This window comes from Lissotriton helveticus, chromosome 9, assembly GCF_964261635.1.
Source record: "Lissotriton helveticus chromosome 9, aLisHel1.1, whole genome shotgun sequence".
Taxonomy (NCBI): Eukaryota; Metazoa; Chordata; class Amphibia; order Caudata; family Salamandridae; genus Lissotriton; species Lissotriton helveticus.
The window spans coordinates 771,061,587-771,086,440 of record NC_136070.1 but is presented as its reverse complement, the minus strand read 5'-3'; the positions used below and the strand labels follow the sequence as shown (position 1 = coordinate 771,086,440).

The following is a 24,854-nucleotide window of genomic DNA, read 5'->3' as shown; positions in this document are numbered from 1 at the left end:
CAACAGCAAGAGGGAGGGAGCTCCGAACCAGAATGCCCACTCCCCTGGAGCCAGAAGTGAAACCTGGGTGCACCAAGAGACGATAACCACGCCTATTCATGGCATGGCACGTATTGCCAAGCAAGTGCGTCTCCTGAAGCAGAACCACATCAGGGGACAAACGTCGCAACAGCTGCAACACCACGCCCCGCTTGATCCTATCCCCCAAACCATTAACGTTCCAACACAGTAATTTAAGTCCCCTCCCCCATCCCAAAGATCAATCCCATCCCCACCCCACACCAGATGCGACACCATACAGCAGGAGATCATCGATACTATGCCTTGAAGAAAACAATGAAACATGAACTGCAACCCCCAACCCCCCAAAAGACCCCGTACAACACACCCCCCACCCCGCACCCCTGCGTAAGACTCAAAAGCCACCCCAACTTGCAGTGTGCCTGTCGCCCTATCATACAACTATTCTATGAAAAGAACCCCAGAGGAGGAAGACTCACCCACCCCCCCCGCCCACACCCCAATAAGATAGCATGTTAGCAAGCAATAGTGGTATAGCACCAAACCACACCCGAAAGTCAATACGATGGACCGGGAGCCGATTCCGCCCCCTATTCCTGCTCTACCGGGCCTCCCTCCGCTCCACCGGAGTGTCCAGAGTGTTCAGAATGATCTGGCCCCGGAGGCAGCGTGCCCAGCCAGTCATTTGCCGCCCCTGGATGATCAAAGAAGAATGTTCGTTCATTGTACACCACACGTAGCCGGGCCGGGAAGAGCATAGCATATTTCATGTCTCTTTTCCTTAGTCTCTTTTTCACCCCCTGGAATCCCAGGGGTATATTATCAAGGGGTTTATCTCCGCTTTTTTGGCTTTAAAAGCCAAGAAAGCGGAGATAAAATTATCTCCCTATTACCAAGCTGTCGCTAACACCAGTTAGTGACAGCTAATAGGAGATAGCGACCATCTTGGGCCCCGCTTTGCATGTCAGTGATATTTATCACTAATGACATGCAAAGTGGGCGTGCCAAGATGTTAGCGACTGGAAACAGTCGCTAACATCGCTATCTCCTATTACCAACTTTTGGAGATATTCGCGCTAAGCGCGAATATCTCCAAAAGCTAACACCTGCCCTGAGCAGTTCTTCACCATGTTATCCAATGGGAGGTGGATAACATGGCTAAGAGCATTTGCTCGATAATGCATGAATATCGCTGACTTTTCAGCGATATTCATGCATTGCGGCCGTTTTTTATCGCATTTGCGATAAACCTTGCTAATAGCAAGGTTTATCTGCGATAAAAATCGCCGATGTGCGGCGATAATTTTTGTCTCTAAACAAGTTAGAGACAAAAATTATCGCTAGTTGTTGGTAATATACCCCCAAGTCTTTGTTTCTGAACCCGCTGGGTGAAGTCCGGGTAGAAGCTGACTGTAGTATTCTCATAAGCCGTTGGACCAGATAGGCGTGACGCTTGCAGGATCGCATCCCTGTCCCGAAAGCTAAAGATCCGAGCAATGATGGGTCGCGCAGTGGCCCCCTGCTTAGGGGGGGCCACCCGGGATCCTGTGTGCACGCTCTACAGCAAAAAACTTGCTAAGTCCCTTGGATGCTAGATGATTCAGGACCAGATCCTCCACCAGCAGGTCCACCGAGGATGCGTCCGATGTTTCCGGGACACCGACCAGACGGACGTTGTTCCGTCGTGCACGGCCCTCAAAATCGTCCAGGCGTCGAGTGAGATAGTCACTGGCGGCCCGCAGGTTACCGACCTCTGCCTGTAAATCGGAGACGTCAATGACAAGACTAGATGTCTTGAGATCGAGGGACTGGACCCTTTCATTGGTTTTCGCAAGGTCAGCCCTGATCAGGGTAACATCGATAGCAACCGTATCCAACTTGTGGGCCAGGGCATCATACTGTTGACCCAGTGCGGCCTTCATCCCGGCAATGGGGCCCATGACGTCCCTCAATGACAGATCTTCATCCATCGGGGATTCTTCTCCAACATTGGCCGGGGACTTAGTCGACCCGCCCGGAGAGCCCTTGGCGAGGGTGTACCTGTCCATGACATTTGATTGCACGGAGCCTCCTCGCATTGCCGGTCTGGTCTTGCGTTTCTCTCCCTCAGGCTTGGCGGCCATCTTAGTTTGTGCGCCCCGAAGGGTAGTCTGAGACCTAGTAAAAATGGCTAAACTCGATACACCCGCTGCAATGTGGAAAATAAGACGGGGACCTAGCACCAGGTGATGAGTAGCAGGAGGCCGAGTCGCCAGTCGTTGAATCGTGGTTAGGTTGAAAGCAGCAAGCCAGGGTGATCGAGACAAAGTCAAATAGGTCTAAGCGCGAGAAACGAAACTGAAAGTAGACGACCGGGCAAGGGAGGCTCGCATGATCCGTTGTTGTTCAATTACTGTCCGGCTGGCAGAGAAACCGGGCCCGGGGCAGTACCATGGAGCAGGCCGGAAAAGTTCAAGGGTCCATATCTTCGGCTCCCGAGGTCCGAATCGAAGTCCGAAAACGGATAAACGATCAGCAGGGCCGTGCCAGTAATAACCCGTCCTCTAAGTCAGGATAGGGTACAGGATAGTTGGTGGAGGTGGCGAAGGTCCGCGAGCCCTGAGCTCACGCGACCATCTTGGGTGCGCGCTAAGCTCCTCCCCACCGGTAATAGTTTTAAAGAGCTCCAGCATCACAAAATGGATGCCGCTGTCACAGACATGAGTCTGACCTCCTTATGTTGGACGAAACACTAGTAGGGGAGGTCTGGACAATAGGTTTCCTCCCCAGACAGGCTTTAGTGTATTGGGGCAGGGTGGGTTGCATTCAGTTAATGCTTTTCAGACAGTGCCTGTGGCACACAAGGTGTCCCCGTGCATTTCCCAGTTCAAACCGGTTGTTTGGGCACTCAGCCCCAGCTCTAGCGTGAAACTGGACCAAGGGGAAGTGGTGTAAAAACCCCTTCCCCAGGTCCTCCCATAGGTGAAACCCTAGAGTTAGTCCAACCCCTAAACTTAGTATAAGTAAAGGAACCCAGTCCCTAGGACATTAGATTACCCTGGGCGAAACTCTGAAACATACATCTTGGACCTTCGACATTCAATATCGACTGGAAGACGGAAGAAATTTCCCTTGGGGTTAAGGATTGACTCCCCTGTTCAAACAGGCACCAAAGAAGCATCTTGCCGGTCTGCATTTTCGAGGCTCCTGCCGGATCCTGAAGAATCTGCGACACAGTACATGGACTTCCAGACATCGCCAAGGCCGACACGAGTCCCCAGCAAAGCTGAAACCTGTAGCCATCACGAGAGACGTGGGACCGGAACTCCTGGACATCCGGCTAGGTATAAAAACGTGAAGGATGGTGGTGACAGGAAAAGATTAAGATTCCTTCACCTCTCCTTACTGCCAAGGTGTCGACATGTTTCTGCCATTTAAATCATGCCTACAGTGTCGGATCATTCCGGCATTCATCAGGACCCTCCGGATCTCAAAACGTATTACCCTCTGATCCTGCCTTAGGTATCTATGGAATGCATTCCTTCCAACATGGGGTTCCCTATTGATCGCACACTTCGTAATCTGTGGGGAAAGCACACAGAGGGGAGAGAATTATGACTAGATTGCCATTTGATCCTCCACAAAGTATCAAGGAGTGGAAAATCTGAACCCCTCAGTGCTTATTCACTCTTTACACCGCATCCACGCACCACCTCAATGCTCACAGTACCCTATTGGTATAATATTTCAAGCATCGCGTCCTAATCGGACTAATCATCCTGTAACTGTGTCCACACCACATAACACACATGTAAAAGTTTTACCATAACCAAAATCTGTTTCAATCAAATGCGCCCGCTAATGCTGCGCAAGAAAATCTCATTCACAGAGTTTCATCAAACAAATCGCTAGAATTTGCGAGGTGTTGGGAGTGACCCCCTGTATTCAAACTCCATAAGGAGAAAAAACATATACATAATGGTGTTATAAATAGGCATGATTATTTGATGTGTATAGAAGGGGAAAATCAATAAATCCAGAAGCAACTCATAGTGTCGTTTCACACAGTCGTAAGGCTCATGACCGCAGAAAAATGCCTCGATTAGAGTGGAAATGATCCAGTTCACGCTATACATGCATATACCATCACACATAGTCAAAATTAAAGTAAGCGATCACGTATATACTTTGTCGGTGTAACTGCACACCCAGTACTGTAGGCTATGGCCACATCTTGTAGATGTTGCATCCCACTGAACCCCCACCCCTAGCTCCTTACTTCGTCAAGGGGATCAGGACCAAGGTTTCCCAAGGTTCAGGTAGGCACTCAAGTTGCACCACCAGCGGCACTGGGGCGGCTGGGGCAGAGGGTAGAGGCCCAATGTTAGCCAATGGGGCTAAGGGGGGCCTTAGGTCAGGGACTGGTTACGAGCAGACTACTCGGGTTTTGAAGCAAAGCTCCAGGGGTTAAGGTCAGCACTGCGCAGGCAAGCGATCAGCAGAGGATCTGCACCACCAGCGGCACAGGGGCGACCGGGTGCAGTGGGCCAAGAAGACATCGAGACCCTGTGGGTGGCATTGGAGACCTTCAGTTCGTAAAGCGAGGGGGACTTCCTGAAGGTGGCCACCAGCTGGAGAGGTAAGCTGGGTTCTTGGGGGATGCTTGCACACCGTCGGTTGGGCCACCCAAGGCCATGGGGAGTCAGGTGCGGGTGTCTTCTGGCATCTGGTTCTTCTTACCGGCTCTGGTCATGGTCGGAGGGACCCTTCAGGTTGAGGTCCCAGGCTTCTGTTTGAAGATTGAGGGAGGTCAGGGTTCACCAGATCCCAGGTCAGTTTAGCTGGGGAGACCTCCTCATGGTGTTGGGCCATTATTTATTTATTTGCGAGTTTATATCGCGCTTGAATCAACTCCCTAGGGAGTATCTCTGCGCCCAAGAAACATAGCAGACACAGTTAGAGAGGGGACCGGATGGAGCTAGTTTTGGAATAGGAAGGTTTTGAGTTTCTTCCTGAACATAAGGTGTTCCGAACACTGTCTGAGATCTAGAGGGAGCTTATTCCATAGCGATGGACCGGCCACGGAAAGGGCTCTACCTCCGTGCCTGGCCTTCCTTGCGCGGGGCACAACTAGTAGGGATTGGTTGCTTGACCTAAGGGAACGCGAAGGGGTGTAGGCTATAAATTTATTTTTCAGGTATGCAGGACCTAGTCCGTTTAAGCTTTTGTGGATTAGGCAACAGGTCTTAAACTTAGTCCTCTGCCGGACTGATAGCCAATGCAGTCTGTCTAAAAGAGGCTTAGATGCAGACCGGGGGGGGGCGTTTAAGACCAAGCGGGCAGCAGTATTTTGCACCACTTGGAGTTTTGCCAATACTCCCTCATTTACGGATAGTAACAGGCCGTTACAGTAATCAATGGGGCTAAGAATCAGAGCCTGCACTAGCGTTTTCCTGACGGAATCTGGGAGAATAGGGAATATTTTCCGTAGCATACTGATTACGTGGAAACATGATCCCACGACGTAGTTGCTGTGTTGTTTTAACGAGAGTTCCTGATCTAATCGGATTCCTATGTTTTTTACAATTTGTTTGGGTTCGGGGACTGGACCCAGATCATGTGGCCACCAATCTGGGGTCCAGAGAATCTTAGCCTCCCCGAACAGCATAACTTCGGTCTTGTTCACGTTACACTGCAAACAGTTAGATGACATCCACTGTGCCACTGCTCTCATGCCTTGTGAGAAGGAGTCCTTTACCTCGGCGGTCATAGATTTAAAGGGGAAAAGGAGCTGTGTGTCGTCCGCATAGGATACAGGGACGAAACCATATGCTCGCATAATTCCAGCCAGGGGTGCCACATAGACGTTAAAAAGGGTTGGGCTCAGACAGGAGCCCTGTGGTACCCCTTTGGAGATCTCCACCTCCGCCGAGCGGTAGGCACCCATGGTGACAGTTTGGGTGCGGTTGGATAGGAAGCTTCTTAGCCATGTCAGGGCTTTGTCTGTTAGACCGGTGTTTTCCATTCGGCTAGTCAGGATGCTGTGTGACACCGTATCAAACGCCGCTGACAGGTCCAACAGCACCATGATAACAGAAAGGCCCCTATCTTGATACATGTGCAGGTCGTCCATGACTGATATCAGGGCCGACTCCGTACTATGTTTAGGCCTAAAGCCGGATTGTGAATAATCCAGTCCTCCTGTTTGTTCGATGTACATGGATAGATGGTGATTCACATGTTTTTCAAGGAGTTTTCCCAGGAATGGAAGCAGGGATATAGGCCTAAGGTTGGACAGATCTGTCCAGGGGATTGTTGTATTTTTCCTAATTGGTCTGACCAGAGCCCTTTTCCACCCTCTGGGGACCACACCGGTATTCAGGGAAAGATTCACCAATGTCTGAATCGCAGGCCCTAATTCGGAAGCAATCATAGGCATGATTCTTGCTGGGATGATGTCATCTGGGCAACCACTCTTGATTTGGGATATGATAGCTGTTACCTCCTCAAGAGTGATAGCGGGAAATATGACCAGGGGGTGTGTGGTGGAGATCGGATATTCCTTGCTTAGTGGAGGAGAGTTGTTTCCACCGAAGGACAGGTTTGCGCTAGTGATTTTTTCATAGATGTTATCTATTTTTTTAGTAAAAAGCTGTGAGATATCGTCACACAGTTGCTGAGATTTACACTCCGAACTCTCGCAGGCCACTGGTTTGATAAAAGATTGTAAGCTTTGGTATAATACCCTTGGGGTGCTTCCCGCAGCTTCAATTTGGGATGCGATATGAGTTTTGCGAGCCCTACGAATGGCTTTGTGGTATATGGAGAGGGATTCCCAGAAGCGACTTTTGTCATCATTCTGGTGGGACGATCTCCATTTCTTTTCAAGTTTCCTGGCCGTTCTTTTTAGGGATCTTAGATGTTCTGAAAACCAGACTTCTTGTTTGTGTGCCGGACGCGGTTTGAACAGTTTAAGGGGGGCAATTTCATTCACTGCGGTTACCAGCGCACCTTCAAATTTAGTTAGGGCCTCCTCAATGTCCTCTGTGGGCCTAGGGGAAGGTTCAACAAATCTGTTTTTAAAAGAATTTTGGGTGATTTTATGCCATTGCCTACGTTTGTTTGGCAAGGCTATAACGCTTGAGGGGGGAGTGCAAAGGTAGGGGGTATAAAATTCTATAATAAAATGATCTGTCCATTTTACTTGCGTTGGAGGGAGACATTTAATTTCTGCTAGATTGGACAAGATTAAATCCAGAGTGTGTCCTGCCTGGTGTGTGGGACCACTGTTGGCTTGTTTTAAGCCCAGTAGAGACAAATCTGTCAACAGGGTTTGTGCTTCGGTACACTCTTTTAGTTCGCTATGAATGTTGAAATCTCCCACGAGCAAAAAATTTCTTTCTTTACTTACGTGGGGAGCTAGAGCTTTTAATAGTGTGGTGGAAAAATTAGCACAGGGTCCCGGAGGGCGATAGATCAGTGCTCCTTTTTGACTGCATTTGGGTGAGGTGCTAATTTTAAAAATTAGCAGTTCCATTTCTGGGGTGCATAGTTCATCTAGGATGGAGATATTTATTTCTTGTTTGTAGACTATTGCAATCCCGCCCCCAATTTTAATAGGGCGGTCTAGTCTGACCATTTTGTATCCTATTGGGATTCCTAGGGTTATGGCCGGGACCGAGTGGGGTTTCAGCCATGTTTCCGTCAGGAAACATAGGTCGGGTTCTGTTGATGAAATTAGGTCCCATACTTCGGTGGAGTGTTTAGATAATGACCGAATATTACATAAGAGGTTCTTATTCCCAGGTGATGTATTAGTACCCACCCTGTCAGCAATAGTGGGGCTGTTCCCAACAAAGTCGCTTGACTTAGTAATCGCACTTCGGGATTCGACAGCAGGGTATGTATTTGTTTTGTCCTCCAATGCCGTATGAAACTGGAATTTGCAGTGCCGGCATGTGAAGGGCCCCTCCAAGCTGGTATAAACACCCATGGTGCATGAGTCAGGAAGTGTGCAGCGTAGGGCCGTGAGAGTCTGAGGGGAGTATGAGATATGAGACGTGGACCAACGATCTGCATTGGTCGAATTTGGTGCCATTGCCCCTGGCCCCGTCCGGTCGCGGACGGGCGCAGACGGGCTGGTCTTTGGCTCGTCTTAGGCGCAGAGTTAGGCGCCACCCTGCGCGCCAACGCTGCGCGCTGGGGCCGACGAGGGCTAAATAGCCTTTCAAAATCGGATGTCTAGAGCGCTAACCGCTCGACTCTCCGTGTGGTCTGTCTCTGCCCCGCCCTCCACACACCGCGATAGGCTGCAGTGCTGCAGTACCGGTTCAGGGGTCAGGAGGCAGACAGATAGATCACTAGTTGTATGCAAGTAAGTGAATTCAAACACAGCGTGCCTCTAATTATCTAGCCAGGAGCGATACACATTTAAAATCAATATTCAGAGTTTGTAATCAGGATTTGTGGCAAGTTATTACGAAGTGCAAGGAAAATTTTTAAAAACGATCATTAAAACATTCTCGAGCTCCCTTGACAATTTTATAAGTAACCCAGCGTGTCTGTACAATGTCAGCGCAAAGCGGAGTTAGAGTAGCTGCCACCCACTCCTTACCGCAAATGCGTCTGCCTCCTCGCTGCCTAAATAGCCTTTCAAAATCGGATGTCTAGAGCGCTAACCGCTCGACTCTCCGTGTGGTCTGTCTCTGCCCCGCCCTCCACACACCGCGATAGGCTGCAGTGTTGCAGTACCGGTTCAGGGGTCAGGAGGCAGACAGATAGATCCCTAGTTGTATGCAAGTAAGTGAATTCAAACACAGCGTGCCTCTAATTATCTAGCCAGGAGCGATACACATTTAAAATCAATATTCAGAATTTGTAATCAGGATTTGTGGCAAGTTATTACGAAGTGCAAGGAAATTTTTTTAAAACGATCATTAAAACATTCTCGAGCTCCCTTGACAATTTTATAAGTAACCCAGCGTGTCTGTACAATGTCAGCGCAAAGTGGAGTTAGAGTAGCTGCCACCTACTCCTTACATTAAAACTCGGGCTGTGGGCGGCGGGTGCAGAGTGGTGCAAAATCGCGGAGTCGCCTGGATCTAGACTCTGTGAGTGAGTCTTGGCTTGGCAAATCCAGTGATCATGGTATACAGAGTCTTACAGATGGTTACAGGGCAGGTCTTCCGGGCTCTGAGGGCTGCTGGACTCTCTGGGGTTCTCGCTGTAGGTAGGTCAAAGTCAGGACAGGCCGGTACAGCTGGGGCTAAAGTTGTAGATGTCCTCTTCTTCCTGGGTCAGCACGGCTCTTTGGTCCTTCTTCTTTCTTCCTTGAATACGAGCAGGCAAGGTTCAGAGTTGCCCCAATATACAAAATTTAAGGGTGTTAAGGGGCGTGAAAGCCGGTACCAATGGATCCCTTCGATGCGGTGAGTACACTCCCTATTATGCCACCCTCCAGTGGGAGAGGGCATGAGCCTCCCGCTAATTGGCTGGGTCCCCTCATCTTCAAGATGGAGGGAACTGAGATGTGTGCTTCATCTCGCCTCCCCATCTGAGGGGTGGGATTGTCAAAGGTGGGAACACATCTCCTCCTATCTTGGTTTTCTAGCTGATTCTCCCACTTAAAGTGGGGGGCAGATCTGGCTGGAGCCAGTTGCTGGGGGCAGCAAAAGGTAGGAACAGCTTACAAAGAAGGCAGACCTTTGATGCTTCCCCTTCGTGTTCCCAGTCCATCCTGGGGAAGGAGGCATGACGCCTCTGCCCAGGATGGGCTTTGTTTCTGGACCCAGAGAGCAAAGGTTCTCTACCCAGGGGTCCAGAAACCTGTCTGATGGTGACAAATGGTGGGTAACGTTTCAGGCTGGTTGTGGTTCAGGGGACATCACCGGCCACCTAAGAGACCTCCACTGGCTCCTAGTCACCAAAAGATCCCCTTCAAGCTCCTCACACACGCCTACAAAGCCCAACACAATGCGGAACCTATGTACCTCAACCAAAATGTTGCATTCCACGTACCCACAAGAGACCTTCCCTCTGTCCAACTGTCGTGGCCACCGTCCCATGTACCCTCAAGACCACAGCCGGAGGCAGATCCTTCTCCTACCTCACAGCACAGACCTGGAACACCCTGCCTCTCCACTTCAGACAATCACCGTCACCGTCTCATTTCAGGAAGGACCTCAAGACCTGGCTATTTGACTGAACCACGGTGCTTTCGAGGGACCAGCAGCCCCCCCCTCCTCCCCCCAGTGTCTCGAAACCCTTACAGGTGATCAGTCGCGCTTTACAAGCCATTGATTAATTGATTCTGCTCACGCAGGTCTCCAACTTCCCCTCAGTGCTACACACAGCTGTGTCCAGTATGGCAATTTTGTCCTACAGATTAGTTTATAGGTTCTGTATTAATACAGGAGCACCGGTTCACATATGCAGTCACTCATCCAGTTCCTCTACAACATCCTACTTGGTGGGTCTCAAGGCTTTACCTTTGAGGCTAAAGATGTCTTCCTTCCCTCTCTTTTTATTTGCCATGTTTCCAACTGTGAGAATTGCAGTGAAGCTCTAAGTGAAGCTCAATGTCCCATTGAGGACTCCAGAGAGGTTGGCGGTAGGGCCAGAACCCCTGGTGGGATGTTAAAAGCAAGCCATCCGAACTCTGATGGTCGAAATATAGGCAGCAGTCAGTCTCAGGTAAGCAAGGCCTCCATGGTTTGTCCAGTCCCAACACCCCACCTCCTTCAGTCCAATATACCCCACTCTCGCATCCTGCCAGGGGCCCAGGCAGGTCTTCTACTGATGCTTCTCCAGCTGTACCCCACCGCTCACTAGAAGCGTTGACTTTTGGGAGACTACCACCACCAGCATACTCCCATTGATCAACAGTGTGTGTCACACCACCTAGGTCTAGGCAACGTCAGGAGCCTCCAACAATGTTGTGCCACCACCACAGTTCTGCAAAACAGGCAATGTGTCACTAAACCGCCTTTATACTTTCTGTGAGGGGGAATGAATTTCTGTTGTGAGGCATTTATGCTTATTAATGCTTGGGGACACTGAGGCATCTGACTGCCTGGGTGATTGCTACAGGAGAAACATCAATCGAATACTTTGCTCCCAGTCACCACCTGGGTAGGGATTTATCTATTGGGGTGATTGGATGCCAGAGAGCCCTTTCCAGGAGGAAAAGACATGCTGGATGCCAACAACTCTAACTCAACACTTGGTCAAGGCTGGGTGTATATTTGTACTGCCAAACCATATGCTAAATGTCATTAACTGCGCTCCCCTTCTTGCTGCCTACCCATGATGCTGCCTTCTCTTGACACCGCTCAACATGATTATTTACTCCGCTGCAGCCCTCACCACACTTTCAACCTTTCATTTTGTGCGTGTCCTCACATGGTCAGAATTAATTGGAGAACCCTTAGTTAAGTTTTTAATGGAGTTGATGTGGTTAATGGAGTGTGGCTAATCGCCTGTTAAGGTACTGAATTAAATCTGCATACAATATTTTGAGTCCTCTCACTATTTGCCTTGAGGTTTCCAAAAGAAATACATGTAAAGTGGGTAGGTTTCGTAGTATGCTTACTTACATTTTATTCTAGCTAGAAATCACATTGGATCATCCATATTTTCCAGCTACTCAACTACTGCAGGTCCGATCTAACTGAGAACTGCCATTATAATTAGGCCTTCGGTTTTGTAAGTATTTAACCAAAAGATCAAGTTAAGAGCCTGTGTATCCTCCATCTGTCTTAGTGCAGTTGAAGCATGGCAGCTGGTGGGTATTTGAAGGCAGCTATTTAGAGACTGCACCAAAGGTATGCAAAAGACAAGACCATCTGCGCCCATCTGCCCTGATTCCACGTGAGGTGCTGATAGACTACCTTTGGTGCTAACCTTGGTGGGTCAAGCCATATAGCTTGCTGCTGGCTCTCTGCCCTTCATAGCCATATAGCTTGCTGCTGGCTCTCTGGCCTTCTTGACCCTGCCTAAATGCGTTTTCATCACCGTATGTGACATGGAGACCGTGTTAGTCACAGTATTATTGAATTGTCTGAGGCTTGGTAGTGACAAAGGTTCCCCAGCAGGTCTGATCTCATTAAATATTTTGGCCGCCTTTAATACTGTGGGCCATAACTTTTAGATCCACCAGCAAGCAGCAGCTGGCCTTCAGGGTGTTTCTCTTTTACAGTTCTCTTCATTCCTGTCCAAATGGACACAGACTTTGGGTCTTCCCCCATTCGATCTAAGTCAAGAATGGTCACTTGCAGTGCTCTGTACTCTTCTTCCTTCTCTTCCATCCTTTTTGATATTTATTGCAAGTCTGATTTGATCCTTTGGATTACAAGCTGCTTCTTATGTAGAAGGCACTCAGTTGATCGTGTGTTTGGACCTCCTCTACAAAGTGTTCCAGCTAATGATTCAGGCCTACCTTGCCATCATTCAAGGTTGGATGAGTACAAGCCCACTAAACTGCAATACTGGGGTGACTGAGGTCTTAATTTACAGAAGAAATAAGTTGTGACAGACCGCTTTATGGCATATCCACATGGACCCAATGCACTGACCTTTGGGCAGAATTAATCTTGTTTTTTCTTCTGCTAAACACCTGTCTGTGAAAACCCAGATTAAGGTGAAGACTTCTCGTGGCTTTTTTCAGCTGTGCATATTAAATGGCTACTTCCTTTTAAGCCCCGGTTTCTCAGGGCCATGGTAGTTGCATCCAGTGTTCTGGCCAGACTACATTATGCCAATGGCTGCTAAGATAGGCTGTAGAAAATGCCTGTCAGGCTTGCTGTAAGTCTTTGGAAGGTCAACCATACATCTATCTGAACGGTGCTGCAAATTCCACTGGCTTTCTTTCTCAGAGCATATTCAGTTTCAGGTTCTCTGCATCGTCCATCTGGCCTTCTAGTACACAGGACCCTTGTGCTTTCGGACCAGGAACATTTATTATGCTCCAACTAGATGCTTGCACTCGGACGAACACATCCTTCAGTTAGCATTTTCTATTCTCGCTTCTCCATTATGGAATCATCTGATAATGTTCTTCTGCTTAAAAAGTCAACCATGTGCCCTTTCTAGACGTGTGAAGGTAGCGTTGTCTTCAATGGGATCAACCTCTCAAGATTAATTTTGTTTTTCAGTTGCCTCCTGTTTTCCTCCGCTTTAGCAGTCCTGGCTGTAGTCATTTTTCACAGTGTTGTGTACAAATTTCAGCTGTAACCTTGAACTGATTGACAATGTACTCCTTCTCAATAATGTCAGATAATCATCCAGACAATTATTGGCTCTGTCCTTGTTTCTCGCAAATGACATATAGGTGCGTATCTGCTAAATTCCAATTAGGTTGATGTTTTTCTGACTATTTTTTCTCTTGTTGTTTGCTACTTGTGTAGTTTTAACTGCTTGAAGGCTGCAATTCCCAAGCAAAGCAATTCAAATGTATCTCTCTTATAGGTGAAAACAGACAAGGATTGATCAACGGACAAAACCAAGTAAGGACTTGATTGCATAAAATGTTATAGAGCGAGTTCATTTTCCTGTGTGGGATGCAGCATAAAAATATGCTAACTGATTGACGTTTCATTGAGAACTGGGCCCGTGCGCCAAGCATTATACAGTGTGTTGCCATGTTCAGAACCGTGTATAGTTTTATAATGCATGAGAAACCACACCCGTGTACAAAAGCTAATCTCTAATTTCAGTATTTCAGGCAGTTTGTGACATCTCTAGTCACCAACGAAATGATGTAGTATTCATTTTCATTTCATATGTCTTTATTTCGAATTATTTCATCATAAAATACGTTACCATAATAAAATACATCATATTAAAAAAGAAAGAGATCACACATCGATTTAAAAACATACAAGTAAGTTATGTATGCACTCATAACCTTACATAAAAACATATTAAAATATAAAATGAGATTGGTGATCCTTAAAAGACAAACAAAACATGGCTACATAAAACCAGTCAAATGCTTAATGTTTAGCCCTAATAATCCACACCCATCCTAAGAATGTTGCTACAGCGATTACAATGGGTTCACTCGTCTCTGTCCTAATGATCCTTAAAGCTTCCAACCCGACCCTGGTACCCATGTAACGACAAATTGGTTTAAGCCACTTAGCCCGAGGGGCTGCATACGCTGGGCATTCGAAAAATATGTGTCCGACAGACTCCTTACGGACAGGGCACCAGCGACAGAATTCAGCCTCCTGGCCCTTCCAATTTTTTGGTAAATGTTCTAATTTGGAGAGAGCCTACCCTCAGCTGATGGTAGAGTTTCCTATCGCTAGGCTTAATGATGGTGTCCCAATAATTTTCTAGAGATGGATTAATGTTATTCTCCAGAAACAAACCGGACAAAGAGGTAGCTGGTATTTGTCCAATGTGTTTTTGGAGGACAGCTGACCAGTATAAACTTTTAAATACTTTTTTAGATGGAAAGCGGTTATTAACAGGGTCAGTCCACAAATTGCTCAAGCCCATGGTCTCTAAGAGGAGTCTAACTTGTTTAAACCAAGGAATATTACCCGAACCCATTATAGATCTAACATCCAAAATTGATTTTGTAAAAAAGAGCCAATTCGGGGGGTGGTCCAAATCCTCCTCCATAAGGCCGCTGGCTTAAAACAAGCAATGTCATCTATGGAATGACTTCTCAGATCCATTAATAGCGGCTTTATAGGGCTAGAACAGGGAAGGCCTGTTAAATTCCGTAAAAATTTGTTCTGGACTTTGACCAGCGGGGAAAGGTCCGCAAAACCCCAGAGGTCCGCTCCGTACAGGATCGCTGAACCTATCCTGGAGTTATAGATTTTCAAAGCTGGACCTATCATTTTCGTCTGCGACGATCTCTGTTCTTTAACCAGACATCCTGAGAGCTGGGCAAACTTGAGGGATAAAGTATCGATCTGGGGTTTCCAACTAATTTTACTCTCTAAAACAATCCCCAGATAGGTCATGACATTAGTCTGCTCGAGCTTAGTATTGTTCATCATGACATGGCCAACCACAGGACTGCTTTTTGTGAGGACCATGAATTTAGTTTTAGATACGTTAACCTGCAGATCATGATCAAGGCAGAATTCCTCAAATTTGTTCAATGCCACCTGCAGGCCCACCTGTGTCTGCGATAGTATAAGTGTGTCATTCGCAAACATAAGTAGCGGAAACTTCAAGCCACACAGGGCCGGGGCATCTGTTGGAAAGGCTGAGTAGTATTGCACAACCCTGTTTATGAATAGCAGAAACAGGGGTTGGCGCTAGAACGCACCCTTGCCTGACACCACGAGACACCGAAAATCTCTTGGTGACCTGCCCTTGCTTACCCCAGCGGACTTGTGCAAAATTCGCCTCATGTAGATTAATGACAGCATTCAAAAGCTCCTGTGGCATCCCCATGTTCCTTAAGACCCCCCACAGTTTGCCCCTGGGAACTAAATCGAATGCTGACTTAAAGTCAACAAAGGCGGCATAGATAGTACCACCACCCAAACTGACTACTTTCCAGTAAATCAGTAGGAACCTGAAGACCTGCTCGATGGTACTTATGCAAGATCTAAACCCAGCCTGAAAGGGCGATAGTATATCCTCAAGCTCTATCCAGCTCTGGATTCTGGCCAGGACCATCCTTGCAACAATTTTTTGTATGGAGTCGATCAGACTGATCGGTCGATAATTGCCAGGAATGGAGCGGTCCCCCTTCTTGTGAATGGGCAAGATCTCGGCTCCTCGCCAAGAGTCCGGGATACTAGCCCCCTTGGCGATTGCATTTCCCAGAAATACGATATAAGGGATCCAATTCGTTGGGTCGTACTTAAAGAGGTCTGCTGGGATGCAATCCATTCCTGGGGCCTTTCCGCAGGGAATCTTTTTCAGTGCTGCCTCGACTTCTCTACAGTCAAATGTTATGGTTTTTGTATTCGGCATAGGACCAAGGTCATAGGGGAGATGATCACTATTCAGGTCCAACCCAGAAAACTGTGACTCAAAATGCTCCACCCAAGCCTCAATGGGAACATGGTTTGTAGGGACCTGAGACAGGTGAGAATTTCCCCATTTGACTGTATGCCAGAACCTAGTTAAATTTTTATGCTTACTGGCAGCAAGTAAATCAGACCAGTGTTGGGTGTCCCAATCTTGTTTTGCCCGGTTCCGTACTTTACGATAAATCAGCCTCGCCCTCCTAATATCGGGCATAATTTTAGACCTAATGGCTAGTGCTAATATACCATAGGAAACCTGACACAATTTATTATACCATGATTTACTCATGGGATGGGCGGTTGTTTTTTTTAGGCTTGTCGGATCTTGAAAAGTGGGCTTTAAGATCATTAAAAAGGTCATCATGTAATTTGATTATTATCCCATTGGTATCTTCCTGGGTTGGGAGTGAGCGCAGGACCTCCAGAGCCCGTGTTACTTTTAACCTGATCTCTTCCCGAGCCCCAGGGTCGATGGCAATTCTTGCCCATTGCACCCTGCGAGTATCATTTATAAGCAGGGCATCAGCGGTGGTAGTCTCTGTCTGGATATTACGCTTCGTACCTCCGTTTAATCAGAGACTCATTGCAAGGGGGTTGTGGTCGCTCTCCAGGCGATCCAGGATCACCATATCCTCTAATATGCCCCAGTACTCTATTTTAATAAGGATTAAGGGCCAGATGTAGGTAATTCTATTTTACCGAGTCATAAATACAGAATTTTAACGATTCGGTATTTATGAATCGGTAAAATAGAAGTACCGAGATTTAGGTAAATCCAGATGTTGATTTACCGAATCGGTAAAAGTCGGTATTTTCCGATTCGGTAAATACCGACCGGTAATGCCCATTCATTCCTATGGGCTTTGAAACCCATAGGAATGAATGGGCATTACCGAATCGGTATTTACCGAATCGGTAAATACCGATTTTCACAAGGGTGCAGGGGGTGTCACTTTGACACCCTCTAGCACCCCCAAAACAGGTTTGGGTGCCATGTGGCAGGCATACCTGCCCTAAGGGCAGGTCTGCCTGTCATATGGCACAGGTGTGCATGCACACATGTGCATGCACACCGGAATCGGTATTTTACCATCAAATAGAATTTGATGGTAAAATACCGATTTTGTAATGCTTGTGGGACTCGGTAGAGTCCCACCTACATATCAATTTTACCGAATCGGTAAAAATACCGATTCGGTATTTTACAGAATCGGTAAATTTACCGATCGGTAAATTTACCGATTCTGTAAAATACAGGGCCCTACATCTCAAATTGCATTTACCGGTCGGTAACGGCCGAATTCGGCCGTTACCGACCGGTAAATGCCTACCTACATCTGGCCCATAGTCTATTCTACTTTTATGAGGGCCATTATCGAAAGTTGCCCTTCCCATTTTGTCAGAGATAGACCGACCAATGGCTGCCCTAAATCCTCACTCTAGGCAGAGACCCGTCCACTGCAGGGCAGATTCCGTCCATTTCTTGACAGGCTTAAAGATCAAGGGGGGGGATGTTCCACTGAACATCCTCCTCTGTCAAGAGGGTTTCTCCATCACATTGTATGGGCTCAAACGAGCAGTTGAAATCACCTGCAATTATTACATTGCTGTCAGGCCTAACGGAGTCCAAAAAGGTGTCCAGATCAGCAAAGGTTCTGGAGCCACGCCCACCGGGCTGTCCTCTGGTATACACATTTACGATGACAATATCTTTTTTTTTATATATATTTTTATTGATTATAACACAAGAGTAGAAATATACATATCGGGTATCATTTGGAGGAACATATTGTAGTGGTGAACGGGCAAATGAGTTAAAGAAATATACAACAATTATAGGCATCTGAAAGTCAACAATACCAGATTAGAGCTGGGGCAAAACAATACGGTACAGATAACCTTAAGCAAACATCATCGAAACCCGCCCACTCAGAATACAGGATATGAAGATCGGACACTCGACACCCGGATATGAGGAGAAGAAGGCTCAGGAGAATATGCCACATCTCTTGTGAAGAAGGGAAAAGGGAAAAGAAAGGCCATAGAACAAAATAAAGAAAAAAAAAAAAACTCAGCCCCCCACCCTGCACCCCTGCAGATGGCTACGACCTAACCCCACTAGCAGCGTGCCTGTCGCCCACTAAACTAAACCCCAAGGAAGGGAAAAGCTGGAGGAGGAAATGTCATACAATACAATACGGGCTCGTGGACTCCCCTCCCCCCGCCAAAAGCAGACATCCCCTACCGTCGTACTAAACGAATTAAAGCAGACCAATAAGCAAACAGATAGGGGAGTCACAGAAAGAGAAAAGAACCTCCCGCCCAACCCCCGGCACCACAGAGGCAGCAGATCCCTTATCGAACGTAGCCATTGCACCAAAACCAGGCAATCAGACTTCCATCTGGCCCCTACGCTCACGGACACAACCCAGCAGAGCCAAAAGAAAGTCACTGTATCGAACTCAGAAAGTCAAAATCAGCCCTGGCCCTTACGATCCATCGCACAAACCCCATCCAGTAGGACCAACATAGCAGCAAAAAAGTCAAAACGTTGTAGAAAAAGGAGACCAATACATCCTGAAAGGGTCAAAAATGTTAAGTCTCGAAGTATACCGGATACACGAAAGTCAGTCCAAAAAATATTAATGGAAGTCTTCAGAAGCGAAGGAAGAGATGAGTCCTGCGCGGGCAATGACTCTGCCGATCTTGCTAGTTGTTCAGGGGCTCCAGGAACGTACCGCTGTATTCGTGTATGGACAAATGGCACCAGGTCTTGATTATGTCCTGGGCTCTCCTCTCGAGTTAGATCGAACTTCGCCGGGGTCACCGTATGTTGCAGTTCTGACACAGGGCTGGAGTCCGGTCTCAAACACACAGTCTCGATGCTAACAGTCAATTTGTGGAAAGCAACCTCCATTTGCAGGTGAAAAGCCCCGATGTCGGCCATCACGGTCCCCAGTGTTGGTCCACACATCGTCCGATCCATCGCCGCTTGCACGATAATAGAGTAGGTCCTTAACCCCGTAGGCCGGCTTCTCCGGGGAAACAAACAGGAGCGGGATGGACGGAGGCGACGGGCGACTTGTAGGCTTGACGCTCTTTACTCCGGTGCCGCAAGCGGGGGCCCCACCCACGGACCCTGAGGGACGCAACAGGGTCCCCGGGACCCGGCCCCCCACCCACCGCAGCAATCACGTCTCGTCGCCGTCTGTCTAGTATTCGCCGGGACCAAAGACCACCACCAGGATCGAGAAGAAGTTTCACTCCGATGAGACCGGACTCCCCCAGGTACCCGCGGCCGATGTTGTTCAACTGAAACCCGGCTGGGTCAGTACTCGAGGCCCCGGCTCACACACTGGAGTAGGCCCTAAAATGAAAGACGATGTAACTTCGTCAATCAAAGCGACAAAAACTCCGGGATTGCCCCCCTGGGCTCAGCAACGATTCAGACACACGGGAGTCGGGCGGGAGGTCAGGATGAGTTTCAGGATAGGTCCGCCAGCGACGGAGGTTGACAGAGCCGGGAGCTTATGCGGCCATCTTGGTTGCTAGCGTAGCTCCTCCCCCCAACAATATCTTTTAAGTCTGGCTGGTGCAGGGTTATGGCAAGAAGATCTACTAGTTCAGAGGGTCTAAAGTTGATTATTTGTCCAACCCAGATAGTTAAACCCCCTGACGGTCTGCCTTTTATCCCTCTGACTGCCGCTTTACAAAAGTTGATATACCCTGGGCGATATATGGGGTCCACTGCCCACGTCTCCTGGAAGACCAATATATCATAATTTTCCACCAGGTCTGACCATTCTAATATGGGTATTTTGCTCTTAAGACCAGCGATGTTCCAGGAGATCAGCGAGAGCGTGTGTGTATCGTTAGCTAAGGAGGGCTGTGGAGAGGTCATGTAGTAACTTATTATAGTTGAGATGGTAAGTCATAATGCCTCCTGCCAGGGCTAGCACACAAGGTGAAATTCAGGTCACTGAGCTTTTCTAAAATGAACAGCAGAAACAACATATTTATGAGAACATGTTTATTTTTTGCATGGTGGTCAGTAGTTCCCAACCTGTGGTCTGGGGACCTCTAGGGGTCCACGAAGCCTCCTCAGGGGGTCTGCTACTACTTAGGAAATTAGATATTAACTGATTAATAAAAATGTATCTGTAGGAAAGTAGGATCTGTTTTTATGGTTATCCGCACTTTGCTGGTGTCAGTATGTGTTTTTGACTAGTCTGACTGGGATCCTGCTAATCAGGACCCCAGTTGCTGTGCTTACTCCCTTAATTTGACTACTTTGGTACCTCCACTGATTTAAAGGGCACACGTGGTGCCCGACTTATATACTCTAGTTAGAACCAGTTCTGGGAGCCCTTGGTTCCAGCTCTGGCACGAAACTGGACCACGGACATGGGGGATCCTACCCTCTGTCCAGCCCCACCTCTGGGAGGGACCCATGAGTCATCCTAACCCCTTTCCTAGGGTCTAAAAGGGCTTACCTGTGGGTAGGTCCTCAGATTCATCGTGGGACAAGACTCAAGCTTGAAGCCATGTCACTCTTTGACCGTCTGGAGACTTGGACTTCCTTGGACTTTGCCTGGAAACGAGACTGCATCACAGAAGACTCCTGCTGCTCCTGGTCTCGGTGTTCTGCAAGTCCACTTCATGGTAAATATGGTTTACTGCGATCCCTTTTATCCGCAGGCAATTACAACACTGTTGTTACCATAACCGTGTTGTAACAATGCATACCATTTCACCGCAAGTCGGAACAACGACTTGCGGAGGGGGCATAAGGTGTTGGATTTGAAATCCAACACCTTCCCCACTGTTGCAGATACTGGATTTGAAATAGTAAATTATACTATTCCAACATCCAGCGCCCCCCCTAGAGTAAGTCATTGTTACGACTTCTGGGGTAATGATATCCATTGTTACAATGCAGCGTTGTAACGACAACGCTCTAATTGTATGCGGGGAAAAGCATGCGGAGTACAGTGGTATATTACTACTTCGTTTTCTGGGTTTCATCCAGGATCTTCAACAGACCTGTGGGCATCAAGGAATCCCAAAGTAATCACCCTTGGAGTGAAGGAGTCACTCCCCTGTATCTGCAGGCACCGCACCAAAGCGAACCAGTCTGCTGCTCCTGATGTGCCATGGGCTTCAAAAGGCTCAGTATGAATCTGTAACCTGTAAAATATGACTCTTTGAAAGAAATGTAGCATCCCTTGCTGCCCTCCCCTTGTTTTATGATTTTGCCAACTCAGTATTTCCCTTTCTTCCAATTCCTCTTCGTCATCCTCACAGTCCAATCCCTACTCCAATTGCCCCTCAGCATATGCATTACTGTAGGAGAGTAGGGTCTGCTTTCCTATGGTCACCCCACTTTTTGCTTTTTGCTTCACTGGTTTATGACTTAATGTGGCTGTGGGCCTGCTAATCAGACCCACAGCCCTGCTGTTCTCTCTCTAAATTCACAACCATGTACTTTAGGTACATCACCAATTGGGATTGGGTCACATTATGAGCCCCTGTACAGTGTACTATAGGTACCCAGGGCATAGGTGCATCCAAGGCCTACCAGGGGTTACAGCATATCTTTTGCCACCCCTGGCTGGCCATCCAAACTGATACAACTGGCTGATCACTCAGCTGGGGCAAGGTCGTGTAATCACCCCTTGCTTAGATATAGTATACCTATGTCTAAACCTATATCTGGACACATATACACCTATAAGTCACTCCTATGGCAGGCCTTAACAATCCTGGAGGCGGAGTGCTTGGTTTTATGTGAGATGGTGCTCTAGCATGAGCTGAGCCTGTCTGCAGCTTTCGGAACCATGTCCTTATAGCTGTTCTAGGATATTGCCATACCATATACTCTTAAGTGCATTATAATCCTCGCGGTTAGATGCTATCTTTGGTTTGGCTCTATCAAAACATGTCGTGTAAGGTGTCATACGCTTTGGAATACTACCCCCTCGCCAGTTCTGGTGACGGGGGTAGCATTCCACCCTTCTAGAGGGAGAAGACATGTTACTTTCCTTAAACGTGGTTAAAACTAACCAGAGCCTCAGCATCACAAAATGGATGCTGCTGCCACAGACACAAGTCTGGGCTCCTGCTGCTGACCGAAACTCTGGCAGGGGAGGCCTGGACAAAAGGTTTCCTGTCACAGGGAGGTGCGAGCACCACCCCAGACAGGAGATAGTGGATTGGGGCAGGGAGGGCTGAATGAAACTAGATACTGCCTGGGGCACACAAGGTGTCCCATGCATAGCCCAGTTCAAACCGGTGCTGGGGCACTCCAGCCCCAGACCCAGCTCTGGCGCGAAACTGGACAAAGGGAAAGGGGTGTAACCCCCCCCTTCCTGGGTCCCACCCATAGGAGGGACCTAGCAGGTAATCCAGCCCCTTGATTTGGAATAAAGGTAGGAGCTGTGTCCATAGACTTTAGATAATCCTGACTGAAACTCTGATATGAAACTCAGGACCCTTCAACATCTTACTCGACGTAGAAGACTGAAGAATCTCCCTTGTGGTCAAGTAGTGACCACCCTGTGCAAGCAGGCACCATCAAGCGCTCCAAGGTTTGCTTTGTTGTTGCTCCCGCCAGAGCTCGAACGACAGAGATCAACAAGAACTGGACTTCCAGATTTCCAACAGCCCGATCCACAGCCACAGCAAAGCTGAGACCTGTGGAGGCGACGTGAGATGTGGGACCGGCCATCTTGGAAAGCCAGCGAAGTGCTTCCTGTGCAGCTCCCGAGGCACCCTTAAAGCTGTGCATTGGGGATTGAGAAGCCCCAGCCCCAAGCAGCTTTTGCACTGAAGATCACCTCTCCACACTCACTGAGTGCTGCGTGGGGCCCTTTTGCATTTTCCTGCTCGACACGTCTGTCCGGTCACTTGCCCTTTGGCTAGTGGCCTCTGTGACGACGAACCTACAAATTTTCATTACTGGTCTGGTTGCTCCAGACTGGCCCTTGCTCCCCTGAAAAGGAGCAGCCCATCAGACCTTGCTGGTCTGATCCAGAAGCCATCTTTGATTCTTGCGTGGGTGTCATTTGCCAAGGCCTGCTGACTCCGAATCGAGATCCGACACCGCCGACAGCGAGAGCCTACGTGGGACAGCTGTGTCCACCACCTGGTTGTCGTCGATACCTCCTGGTCCACGTGGCAGCAGAGACAAGCTTCACGACATCACCTGATCGCAACCCGACATCACCTGGTTCCTTCCTGGTTCCTTCCTGGTCACTGGCTAGTGACCCAGACTCTGTCCCCTCTGCTTTCAGGTACTCTACATCTTCGATCCACCCTTGGATCCAACCGGACTCTTCTCTCCTGGTCGCCTGCAGCATCTTTTCTCCAAGGCTCCATAGAACCCCACGACGAAACCCGACACACTTTGACACCTATGCACCCGCTTCCTGTGGGTGAGGTAACGCTAGCACTACGGTGCTCCTGTAGAGATTTACATCCCTAGTGTCCTCGTTTTAAGTGGTTAAGTTCTAGTCCAGTCGGAAGACTTCCAAATCTGCAACTTTCTAACTTTTACGCACCATCGACTTCTATTGGTGCACGCGTGTGCATTTAGACACTGCACCCGCATCCTGTGGGCCTCCTACGTCCTAACTGCTCTTAGTCCAGTGTGCCCCCGGCGATTCTCAAGGCCCTAGGCCTTACCATTGTTCGTGACGTGGTTCTTATACCACCATTTTAGTATATGGTTTTAGGGGCCACCGGGCCTTTCCATATTTGTGCAACTTTTGTATGTTATATGAAGTTATTTGTTTAACGCTTGTGCCTCTGCCCTCATAAAGAGTACAGAGGATTATTCTAGTAATAAATACATATATTTTATAATATATAACTTGTGTGGTGTCCTTTCATTTGGTATTAAAAGGATTGCATATTGTAAAACAGCTGGCTTCACATGCCCTCTTGAGTTTAGCCTAAGACTGCTTTTGTCCATGCTACCCCTAGGATAGCTGGTCTATAAGGTTGACTTACAACCAATCATCATAAGGGTTGTTTGGACTGGTGCAAGGTGCTCACTAGAATAGTGAACATCACATACCAGGCCAACTTCTCACATTGGTGTGCAGCGGTTGAGATTTGAGCTTGCTGTTGTTTTACCAATTGTAATCTTTGACAATATCATTTGAAAGATCATATCAAGTACCTTAGGTACATATAAGCAAAGCTTTAAATACTTAAGTTCTACTGAACTTAGTAGTTGTAGACCAAAGGGCTTAGCACACCCTGACTACAACTCCTAGAAAGGTTCAAGTAGGTAAACACTTAGTGTAGGTAGGTGCACACACCCACACCTCACTAGTCATGTCTGGCATAGGTGAACAAGCCAGTTCTCTACCTGTGGAAAGTGACCCTACCAGGGCACCCTCCAGCTATGAAAAACTCAGCTTCAGAGAATTGAGGGGCATATTACCAACAGCTAGCGATAATTATCGCTATGTTGGCTTAGCGGTAATATTTTTATCGCCGACCTGCGGCGATTTTTATCGCTTAGGAACCTTGCTATCAAGGTTCATCTCCTAAGCGATAAAAAGCGGCCGAAATGCATGAATATCGCTGAAAAGTCAGCGATATTCATGCATTACCGAGCTAATGCTCTTAGCCATGTTATCCACCTACCATTGGATAACATGGCTGAACTGCTCAGGGGCAGGTGTTAGCTTTTGGAGATATTCGCGCTTAGCGCGAATATCTCCAAAAGTTGGTAATAGGAGATAGCGATGTTAGCGACTGTTTCCAGTCGCTAACCTCTTGGCACACCCACTTTGCATGTCATTAGTGATAAATTTCACTGACATGCAAAGCAGGCCCAAGATG

At 47.9% G+C, this 24,854-nt stretch overlaps 1 protein-coding gene across 1 annotated transcript in view; it reads left to right on the top strand.

Annotated features, from left to right (window-relative positions):
* Positions 1–24,854, top strand: part of KLC3 (kinesin light chain 3) — a 931,842-nt gene that overhangs the window by 858,846 nt on the left and 48,142 nt on the right. Inside the window, exon 10 of the mRNA XM_078660896.1 lies at positions 13,465–13,502. Coding sequence (XP_078517022.1) covers positions 13,465–13,502 — 38 coding nt within the window. The remainder of the gene's footprint in view (positions 1–13,464; positions 13,503–24,854) is intronic.